Source organism: Homarus americanus, unplaced genomic scaffold (genome assembly GCF_018991925.1).
Source record: "Homarus americanus isolate GMGI-L3 unplaced genomic scaffold, GMGI_Hamer_2.0 scaffold45562, whole genome shotgun sequence".
In the NCBI taxonomy this organism is placed as follows: Eukaryota; Metazoa; Arthropoda; class Malacostraca; order Decapoda; family Nephropidae; genus Homarus; species Homarus americanus.
In genome coordinates, this window is record NW_024744839.1 from 648,433 (window position 1) to 660,560 (window position 12,128).

Here is a 12,128-nt window from a genome sequence, read left to right on the forward strand (position 1 = left end):
GTAGCTTAGGTTAGGTTCGGTTTAGTTAGAATGGATAAGGTTAGGTTAGGTTTAGGTGGAATGGATAAGGTTAGGTTAGGTTTAGTTAGAATGGATAGTTGGGTTAGGATGGATAAGGTTAGGTTAGGCGGTTTAGTTAGAATGGATCGGTTTAGTTAGAATGGATAAGGTTAGGTTAGGTTTAGGTGGAATGGATAAGGTTAGGTATTTCTCTTACCGTTATACAATACTTAGCCAAGCTACAATTAGGCCTGGATTAACCTAACATTGAACTGGAGGATGATCTAACATTGACCTTGAGGATGACCTGACATTGAACTGGAGGATGACCTGACATTGAACTGGAGGATGACCTGACATTGAAGTGGAGGATGACATAACATTGACCTGGAGGATGACCTGACATTGAAGTGGAGGATGACCTGACGTTGACCTGGAAGATGACGTGACATTGAACTGGAGGATGACCTGACATTGAAGTGGAGTATGACATAACATTGACCTGGAGGATGACATAACACTAACCGGGAGGATGACCTGACGTTGACCTGGAAGATGACGTGACATTGAACTGGAGGATGACCTGACACTAACCTGGAGGATGACCTGACACTGACCTGGAGGATGACATAACATTGACCTGGAGGATGACATAACACTAACCGGGAGGATGACCTGACGTTGACCTGGAAGATGACGTGACATTGAACTGGAGGATGACCTGACACTAACCTGGAGGATGACCTGACACTGACCTGGAGGATGACATAACATTGACCTGGAGGATGACATAACACTAACCGGGAGGATGACCTGACGTTGACCTGGAAGATGACGTGACATTGAACTGGAGGATGACCTGAAATTGACCTGGAGGATTACCTAACATTGACCTGGAGGACGACCTGACACTAACCTGGAGGATGACCTGACATTGACCTGGAGGATGACCTGAAATTGACCTGGAGGATGACCTAACATTGACCTGGATGACGACCTGACACTAACCTGGATGATGACCTGACATTGACCTGGAGGGTGACCTGACATTGACCTGGAGGATGACCTGACATTGAACTGGAGGATGACGTGACATTGAACTGGAGGATGACCTAACATTGACTTGGAGGATGACCTGACACTGACCTGGTTTGTGGAGGACGGACAGCAGACTCTGGTACTGGTAGAGGGACGCCCCACTGTCTGGGGAAGGCGCGCGCACCGCCATTGTTTATTGTCACCGTGTTTATTGTCACTGTAATCCTGTTATTTCACTCTAGTTCTTGTATAGTCGACACCTTAAAACACGTGAATAATACTTATGTTATGATGTTTCTCAATTATTATCTTATTTGGGAAGTTATTAGATTTTAAAAGAGCTACAATGAGCTATTAATCTCAGCGAAAGTTAAGATGTTATTATGAGACACCTCTCTCTGCCCACACACTTTACAGTTATTCAGATGGTTCACTTTTATGTGTCTGTAGAGCTTCTTGGTGGTGTTATTTATGTTATTGTCGCCGTTAGTAATACCAGGGAGCTTCGGTAAATTAATGATGTTTATGGCTCTACACAAACTCCGGCAAAACAGCCTAGTATCTTTGGCCTGCTACATACACTCAGACTTTTGCTCAAATTTGTCTAGAGCTCGAGACAAATTTGAGCAAAAGTCTGAACATATGTTAAGTGTACCAGGCTTAACACTCACAGCGGCTCTATTCTAATACGACTTTATCATAAAATTTGAAAGAGATTTAACAGATACACAGATTGCTAATAAAAGTCTGAATGTATTATTATTAGTTTCATATCTATGATGAAATGGCAGGTAACACACGAATAATCACAGTATTTGGCATCCGAGAAACACGACCCGAATTAGCCATTATCGTAGCCTTTTTCCGGCAATTTTTTCGTCTTCCCAAGGGTAGTCATTATGGTTGGTAGACGAAAGTAAGAGATGTTTTATTTCACCCACTTCAGAGCCCGCATCCAATTACTGCTCAGGAGAAACGTTAATGTTAGGTTATTCAGTTTCACCCACACGTACGCTGCTGTAGATACTATTTCCTCCAACGTGAGACAACCAAATGTAGTCGACATCGCATGAAAAGGATCATTTCTCCATTAATCCTGTTATATTGTACAGAATGATTCTCAATTTCGTACACTAAATTACAGTGTGGATTGCTGGGAAAATTCTAAGGTACAATGTCGATATGACCAAATTTCGGAATACGCATAGTTTTGTAGCTACAGCACTTGGAAGAGGTTTACGGTAATGATACGTTAGAGTGAGACAGCCTTAGATTTTGTGTGCAATTTTATACACAACTCTACACAATGTGACACAGGCAGAGGGAGGGAATTTAGAACATTTATTGTAATTACGCAACTGTATCACATTGTGTAGCACTATAGTCACTGTAGTTATGTGCCCAATTATACGCAAAATCTACGGTTGTTTAACTCCAACCTCACTATCATTACCTTAACCTCTTTCAAGCTTATTGATGTAGGTACAAAACTAAGCGTATTACGACATTTTGTCATATCGACATAGTACCATAGAAGTGTCCTAGCAATACACTAAGCAATTTATTGTATACAGTTGAGAATCAATCGGTATAATTTCCTCAGTTACGATGTTTTGTTGGGTTAAAATTAAGTTAGGTTGAGTTACACTGTCTACTTTGCAATTTGTATAGAAGACGATGCTAGGTTAGTTAGCTACGGTACTAATGTATATTTGACGCCAAACATATTTAATAATATTTTTACCAATTAATATAATGACATTCCTGCTCGTATTTTCAATTCTCTTCACATAAAATAACACATTAATATTGAGTTAGTCACCAAGATCTGCCGTACAACACCACATTAATTTTGAATTAGTCACTAGAGTTAGCCGCCAACTCGACCAAGGTTAAGTTGGCTCACTGCTGCTGTTGACGTTTTGGTGTAGAGGCAGAGGCACGACCCCTAGAGGCTCCTGTCTTCAGCGACTGCCCCAGGATGTTCCTCCACGTGATTATTTTCTGAAATAGAATAAAAAAAATAGTGTCATTATTTTATATATCTATGACTAAAATTTTTATTGCTTTTTAATATTATTGTACATTTGTTTATTTTTTATTTTTTATTTTTATTTTTACGGGGATTAGCCCACCCGGGCACAGGTCACTGACCCACATCTGGGCCTGGGGGGCGAAAATGTAATAATAATAATAATAATAATAATAATAATAATAATAATAAAAGAGTTATTGTTAATGTTTATATGTATTGGCCATTGTTCTTGTATATTTGTTTGCGTGCTTATACTATTAAGGTTTAGCACGTATGTACTGTAGTAATAGTAACAAGACCAGCTGTGGTAGTCATAGGGAAGCTGTAGTCATAGTAGTAAGACCAGCTATAGTAATGTTAAACACTATACGAGCTGATGCATAACCCTGCCCGCGAACCGTCACCATGGCCTTCCTCGGTCAATCTCAGCGTGATATACAGCAAAAGTTTATCATGTGAACCTTGTCACATGTTGATCAAAACCTACCAAACTTGGTGTAAACTTGTAGACTCGTAGTCGTGTTATTTTGAGGACAGGTGGACGGACAGTCAGAGCCGAAAACCCTGCTTCCACAGTTACGTGCAGAGTAACGTGATTTGCTGAAAGACTAGCAGACAAAACTCGGCAGCAAAAACAGATTTAGGAACAAGAGCAGAAGCACAGTAGCTACACCAGGAACAGCGAGGCTAATTACACCATTAGCAACAACGGCAGTAGATTAGCTTTCATTTTACTTCTAAGCTGTTTATAATCACTCTTTTAAATAACATCGGAGATCAATATTACTCCTACGTCTGCCATTATTCTTGCTCGTGCGTCCGCTGCCACCAGAACAACTACCTTTGTCATGGCAGTAATTTATTGGCGCAATCCTTACAGCAATATGACCAAGGAAGGGGAGAATAGATAAATATATGAATAACTAAATAGATAATATACAATACATAAATGTAATCTAAAGTTTTACACTGAAGAAATGTCGTACTGTGCAGAAATTACTGTTTGTGAGCCAAATTAAAATTGAAGACTTTCCACGATTTTGCTATATTCATGAAAATTCATTCGCGGGTCCACTCATGTGGTGTTAAATAGTACTTGTAATAATCATTGAAATTGCGAGTCAAATATGTAAAACAGAAACTCTCTCTCTCTCTCTCTCTCTCTCTCTCTCTCTCTCTTTCTCTCTCTCTAACCGAGTATATGAGCGCGAGTATAGACTGAAAAATAATACAAATAGTTCTCTTTCTCTCTTAATAAGGGTCAGCATTTAACAATATCCTCAACACTGGCAAAGGTCTCGTAGTAAAGCAAAAAAATTAAAACAATTGTTCTTCATATCCTGGCAGTAACATAGTCAAGGCTTTGTGTGTGTAATAATAATAATAATAATAATAATAATAATAATAATAATAAACGGTTTATTAATGTGTGTGTGTGTGTGTGTGTGTGTGTGTATAAATTTACGAAAATCCATTGCATGTGCTTGTGCTCCGGGGATGTGAGGAATCGTATGTACACACAGACGTGCATATGCACTATGCAGAGTAAAATAAACAAACACACACACACACACACTGTCCCAGGAAAACAATTCGTTACACAACTCTCTCTCTCTCTCTCTCTCTCTCTCTCTCTCAGATTTCTATCTACATGCTATGAGCTTAAAGAAAACCTCGCTTCCTCTCACCCTCTCCATCTCCACCCTCCCTCCCCTCACCCCTCCCCTATCCCCCTTCACCCTCTCCACTCCCTCCCATCTCCTTCCCCATCTCCCCACCCTCCCTATCTCCCCTCACCCTCTTCATCTCCCTCCCTCCCCATCTCCCCTACCCATTTCCCTTCCCATTTCCTCTCACCCTCCCCATCTTCAATTAAGGTTATTGGTTGAGACAGATTTAATATGTAAATTAATCATCATATCACACACACACACACACACACACACACACACACACACACACACACTGAAGACTACCTGTAATGCATGGTAATTAATTTCAGTAGATTACATCATATGACAGGTCTCGTATGCCAGGTCTCGTGTGACAGGCCTTGTATGACGTTTTGTATGACAGGCCTCGTATAACATGCCTCGTATGACTGTTCTCGTATGACATCTCGTTTGACTGGCTTCGCATGATAGGCCTTTTATGACATCTAGTATGACAAGTCTCTTATAATCTGTTTCTTATGACAGGTCTCGTATGACGGTTCTCGTATGACAGATCGTAATACATACCTTTAGTTCTGCAAGTACTTAGGTTGTACACCATACATGAAGTGACACACGCGTTCTATACATTGTGTATGATATGTCGAGCACTGTATAGTATTATTCATACTTTACATATCATTTATTATGCTCTGTCTCTCTCTTCCCGTGTTGTCTTTTTTTCTGTACAGGTATCTTATCCTACCCCCCCTCTCTCTCTCACTTTTCTCTCTTTCTCTCTATCTCCCTGCACTTATTCTCTCTCTCTCTCTCTCTCTCTCTCTCTCTCTCTCTTTCTGTATTCTCACTTTTCTATTTGATTATCCTTCTGTCTCTCTCTCTCTCTTTCACCAGCCACCCACTCTCACTAACCTGTCAACAGAGGTGGAGGTCGTCCCGGAGCCAGGGCCATACTAACACCGAGTGAGCCTTCTGTGGCCCTGGTCCACTGTGGCCCTGCGCGCTGACTATGGGTGGCCTTGGTTTGCTGAGGCCCTGCGCGCTAATATTATAAGTGGCCTCGGTCCACTATGCTCTCTGTTATAACATTTAGTGGCCCTGGTCCTGCGTGGTGACTCACTGGGTGGCCTTGGTCCACCATGACCCTGTGTAATAACACAGAGTGGCCCTGGTCCTGCGTGGTGACTCACTGGGTGGCCTTGGTCCACCATGACCCTGTGTAATAACACAGAGTGGCCCTGGTCCTGCGTGGTGACTCACTGGGTGGCCTTGGTCCACCATGACCCTGTGTGACAACACAGAGTGGCCCTGGTCGATTGTGTCCTAACTCTATGGGTGGCCTTAGTTCTCTAGCCATGCGCATTGATATTAAGAGTGGCCCTGTACACCTATGTGTGGCCTTGGTCCACTATCGCCATACATATAGACCGTGAGTGAACCCAATATTGTGTGGCCTTACGTCCTGACACTTCGAGTGGCCCTGATCTACTGTGGTCCCACTTGCTGGCACTATCTACGGCACCCAGCACATAGCGACACCCCTCTACCTGGCTACCACGAGTAGTCCACAGGGACTAAATTTCCTTATCTGATGATTATGTTTCTACAAGGACGGGCCAGTGACCTGTCCGGCACCTCTTGCGTTATATTAATACGGATTCACACGTCATATATCTCAAGGATTCGAGAACGTACAGTCCATTAAGATTCTTCGAACACTGCTGGAGACAGCTGGCAACTCAAGGCCGTTTACTATAGTACGTAGTATAATACGAAACAACAAAGCCCAACCATTAAATTAAGCAACGGGGAACTAAATAACCAATCACCGATCACGTTTACATTTATTCATAATTTTTACTACGTACTATAGTAAACAAACGGCCTTGAGTTGCCAGCTGTCTCCAGCAGTGTTCGAAGAATCTTGAACGAGACTATCTGACGGTTCTGAGCAGGAAACAGATGTAAAACTTCGCTGAGAATACAGTAACTGGGGTTGTTTCTTAAATCATAGATACGGGAAAATTCAATTTTAGAATATCTGGGAAATTTCAGGTTTAGAATTGCAGGTGAAGGTAGAGGTTTAAGGAAAGTTAAATCTCCTGCGAACGCTTTTCATCTGGCGGCTCTAACGTAACACCGCCATAAAGGAGGTACAGGTCGTTACCGCCAGGACAGTCTAGCAATTTTCTATAGTATGGAATTCCACCACAGAAATAACAAAAGTTATCTAAAATCTGGTCTAAATCCCCTCCAGCTCTGACCGCTTGACGAATGCTGGCTCTGAGATCAAGCTCTCGCAGAGGGTTAGTTGTTCAGTCACGGCTGGTATTCATTGAGCTGCCTGACCCAGTTAATATAGCACGGACGGTTAGGTTAGGTCTACACACACACAACATTGGTTTACATAAGATTTTGAACTACGACTTGTGACAACACCAGTGATTGTAGGAAGGCCTCGCTGTATCTCTCACACACCCAACTCGCTCTCGGTGCGCGTTCGTGTGTGATTGATTTTGATTTTGCCGCTTACAGCGGCTACTTTATTGTGCACCCCACACTCATCCTGTGAGCGGTAGCGCAAAAGGATTACAGAGTAGAGTTTACAACGGGTCATAATAATTAAACCCCGTTGTCAGGATATTATGGCACTGAATGTTACACAGTATTTCAATTACATTATTTGTTTAGTTCTATACATAAAGGATAACTTATTCACAAATGCGTGAGTACAGGCGTGTGAGGCAGTATGTCTGGCCTCACACTTTGTTATTCACATTTACGTGAGAAGTATTCAAGCACATTGCGTAATTGGTTCTGTACATGAGATCTGATATAGTTACTAAGTGCAAAAAAGTGGATATAATCTTAATATGTCGGCTATCTTGCCATTAGAGATGAAGTGTTGTGTGTGTGTGTGTGTTAGGGTAGTTTTCATACAATATGGGTAAACTGTGTTGGACGTTTCGTGTCAGCTCTACCTTATTTATGTTTTTTTTTTTTTTTTTTTTAGTCCACCCGGGCACAGGTCACTGACCCACATCGGGGCCTAGGGGGCGAAAATGTAATAATAATAAAAATTATTCATAATAAAAATAAATAAAAATAATAATAATGAAATAATAATAATAATAATAATAATAATAATAATAATAATAATAATGATAATAATAATAATAATAATAATAATAATAATAATAATAATAATAATAATAATAATAATAATAAAGACACACAAAAATAGATCAAGAGTGAAAAACAATATATGTATGTTGTGTTGTCAACACATGGGACTTGGTCACAATTGTTGTGGTGCCATATGGCAGCAGGGTCTAATGAGAACAATTCTGACTACAGTTATCAGCTGTGCAGGACTGGGGTGTAGACGGTCAGGTGAAGGTTGTGATTTGATAAGACGGCCAACTAAACCAACCGTCATGCTGGAGTTTGTCCTTGGATTGTATGTAAACTTACCACATCACCAGTGGTCTGTTCTACCTGGCTTGTATTCACCATGATTTTGAGGTGTTTATAGGTGTATTCACCCAGTGTCTTGATTCATTATCCGGAGTGGACCTTCTCTTCAAGTGCCTCAAGGGCCAACTTGGGTACATGGTCGAGGACAGCTATCAGTCTGGTCTGGATGACGAGGGTTATTCAAGCCTTTTTCAAAATGATCATCTCAAAGTTGAGGCTCTGAGCTTCTGCCAGGAGGCTTTGGTCAAGAAACATTTGTAGATGCGGTTATCTTCCTAGGAGAGGTCCTTCCTGGAGGAGTTATAATGCATTGGTAACCATGCACTAATTGTACTATGCACATGACCCGGTAAATGACAAAAGTAATGTTCGCTGCCAAGATAGTGTTAATTCGCGGGTTTGTATACCTGATGGTTGGTTCTCAGGTCCAGTGGCTGCTCAGCTCCGGTCACAGAGCAACTGTACAACTCTTTGAGAATTTTTATATTTTTTTATGTATTTATTTATTGTTTGCACATTTGAAGATTGATTAAAGAGTTCCCGAGTCGGCGCTCACGGCCATCCAGATACTGTACATCTCTGAGACGTGAACGAGGAAGTGGTGACTACAGCCATATCATGAGGCGCCGGAGACTACAGGCTGAAACCTCATCGGATATAAACGACTTCAGCTGAAGTTTCGCATTTATGATTTTCTCTCCCGGTGAATCAAAACAATGTGGGGTTTCAAGGATCACAGAAGTATTACAATAATTTGTTACAAGTTTATTAACCTCCTGGGTTGTGTTACGACTTCGCAGTTCAGCTCAAGATTTTATTAAGACTTCCATCCCACCTGATAAACTGTCCGAGTATTAATGGTCTGGAAGATATCAGTTCGTTATCAGTTCCCTAATGAAGTATATAAAGCTCCGATATCTGTATCCTGCATTACTTAGAACCATTAGTGACCTCACCCATTCAGAAATTAGCTTCGTTATTGAGTCGTCTGTTACAGCTTAGCGCCTCGCCTCCACGCAAGACATCATTACCAGACTGCTTTCTCGAGGCGACTGGCTAGTTTGGTCCCAAGTTTTATATTTTAATGATTATGTATTTTAAGATGGGATCGAACCGAATCTCCCTGTTAGAGAGACGAGTATGGATACCACTACGCCACCACCCACCTCCAGAGTTACAGATACAATCGTTTCTGGAACACTTCCTTGGTAGAGCTTTAGGGTGATGGCATGGCAGCAAATATACTCACTTTTAACCCAAGGAGACGAGGGTTCGATTTCACTTTGGTCTAATTACTGCATTTGTGTATGTGTGTGTGTTGTATGGAGAGAGAGAGAGAGAGAGTACAGTATTTGCTTTTTCTCTTCCATGCTCATTCTTTTTTCTTTCTCCCTGTTTGTTCACTCTCCTTCTCTTACTCTTTATCCCACTTTCCCACAGCCATGTCCTTTATTTAATCTCTTATAACACCATTTTATTCCTTCTCCCTATCTCTTAATTTTTCTCTTCTCTATCCAATCATTCTTCCTCTCCCTATCTCTTCATTCTTCTCCATATCCCTTTATTCTTCTCTCTTCTCTATCCCTTCTTTCTTCTTCTTCCTATCCTTTCATTCTTCCTCTTCTTTTCCCTATTCCTTCTTTCTTCTTCTTCCTATCCCTTATTCTCTTCGTCTTCCCCATTACTTTTTTCTCCTTCTCTTGTTCACCTTTATACCTCGCTATTTATCAGATCTATTAAGGTAACTGGGAATAAAGTCGTCAACTCTAAGGGGCAACACATGATAGGTTCATGTGCTGTGAGTGACGGAGTGACGGGTAGTGGTGAGTGACGGGTGGTGGTGAATGACGGGTGGTGGTGAGTGACGGATTTTAATATTAATAATTGGCTTCTTACAGCGGCTAGTTTATTGTGCACCCCCATAATTCATCTTGTGAGCGGTAGCGCAAAAAAATTACAGAGTAGAGTTCACAAAGGGTCTGTATCACTAACCCTCGTGGTCAGGATATTATGGCACTGAATGTTACAGAGTATTTCAAATAAATTCTTTGTTTATTTCTATACATAGAGGGCGGCATATTAGCAACAGAGTGAGTGCAGGAGTGTGAGGCAGTATGTCTGGCCGCACACTTTGTTATTCACATTTGCGTGAGAAGTATTCAAGCACATTGTGTGTTTGGTTCTATACATGGGAACTGATATAGCTACTAAGTGCAAAAGTGGATACAATCTTAATATGTCGGCTATCTTGCCATTAGAGATAAAATGTTGTGCCATTTCACTCACAGTGTGCTTGGACCTGTCATTAAAAGGTTCTATCTTCACACAGTCAACGACGTAGTGTTCAAGTGTGTGGCCATATGTTTGACTACACACTTTACATTTAGTGTTGTTCACATCTGCTTGTGGAATATACTGCCAGACATACTTACAACATATCCTAACCTTAGTCTAGCGGTTACAACATCTTGTAATCTAGTGATCTTGTTACTTGCTCCATATACATGTTTTACTTGATACATCTCATCATGGTAAACAGTGGATTAACTAGTGCCTGTTTGCACTTGTCTGCTTGCGTCAAATTCATCAATAAGTTCTTTCCTAATTGCAGTTTTAAGGTTTTTTTTTTTTGACAGACCCAGATTGTATTCGACAGTGACTTTTTTTAGACGCGAGTTTGGTGAGGGCATCAACTCTGTCATGTACGGAGTGATGGGTGATGAGTGAGTGACGGGTGATGAGTGAGTGACGGGTGGTGGTGAGTGACGGATGGTGGTGTGTGGCGGGTGGTGAGTGACAGATGAGTGATGAGTAACGTGAAGGGGAACTTACGTAACTGATTAATGCTTGTATCTTTAATTTAACCTCTCAAGTATAAAACACCTAACCTAACAAAACAAAACACTTAACCCAAACATATTAGGCTACAGTTACTGGCCCGGGTCTCGGCAAGATTTTAGTAGTATATGTTTGGAGAAAATGTGGAAACTCCGATTCTACTTTTTTTTTGTTACTTTGCCTTGTTAGGGGAGAAATCTTTTTTGTTTATTTGTCTTTTTTTTGTCATTGTGTGTAATCATAATACCCGTACGGTACAGTTTTGACATTTACATAGTATAGTGCAGCAGCTAGTTTTTCATTTCCAACGGATTCGCTCAGATTGCACGATTCTAGTTCCTGTTCAGACTAATTCCTTGATCTCAGAACGATTCTGCTGCCAGAGACCTCTATGAAGAAAAATCTCTGACTGTATTCTGGTGCTCAGTGTATCAGTCATATCCACAAGTTAGTGAGATTGCACTTCGAGTCCTCTTGCCAGTTTCTACTACTTATTTATGTGAATCTGGTTTCTTCACCTTCTTCAAATAGAGAATAAAAGCCGAAACCGGTTACATGTGGACCCAGACATGAGATGTGCTTTATCAGTGACTCAACCTCGAATCGGTCGACTGACTGAAAGGAAACAATGTCATCCATCTCATTGAACTGTAACAAAATATGCAGCCTATTTGATGATTGAAAACATTAAAATAAAGGAAGAGAACCAAAACAGTTTATTTTCATCATTATTTGTGAGGGAGAGAACTGAAGGGGGGGCCACGAGGCTGTTGAGAGTTCTTCATGGTGGAATGGAGTGAAAAAGTTTGAGAAACACCGACACAGAGCTCACCGTGTACAGGAATCATTAACTCACCTTAGCAACAGCCTTGAGACTCTGCCCTATCACTCAAGAAGATATCTAGTTGAGTTTTAGGTTAATCACCCCGAGATGTTTCACCCAGACCTCATTATAGATAAAACAAGAGAGGTTTATCTATGCTCCTATAGACAACAGGTGTGTGTATGATTTGCTTGTTCACGAATTGTTAGCTAATTAATGAGAATATGATAATGTTGTATGGACC

General features: G+C 41.0%; 1 protein-coding gene and 1 long non-coding RNA gene across 5 annotated transcripts in view; one reads left to right on the forward strand and one right to left on the reverse strand.

Annotated features, from left to right (window-relative positions):
• Positions 1 to 12,128, reverse strand: part of LOC121878201 — an 89,591-nt gene that overhangs the window by 52,278 nt on the left and 25,185 nt on the right. The window contains exons 1-3 of one of the 3 annotated variants that reach the window (XM_042384273.1): positions 5,659 to 5,761; positions 2,945 to 3,042; positions 1,147 to 1,298 (exon numbers count right to left, since the gene is read on the reverse strand). The exons of the other annotated variants lie outside the window; for them this stretch is intronic. Coding sequence (XP_042240207.1) covers positions 1,147 to 1,228 — 82 coding nt within the window. The 5' untranslated portion in view covers positions 1,229 to 1,298; positions 2,945 to 3,042; positions 5,659 to 5,761. Of the gene's footprint in view, positions 1 to 1,146; positions 1,299 to 2,944; positions 3,043 to 5,658; positions 5,762 to 12,128 lie in introns of those variants that run through there. 3 annotated transcript variants of the gene reach the window in all.
• LOC121878202 overlaps positions 1 to 12,128 on the forward strand; it is a 58,238-nt gene that overhangs the window by 7,978 nt on the left and 38,132 nt on the right. The window lies entirely within an intron of this gene.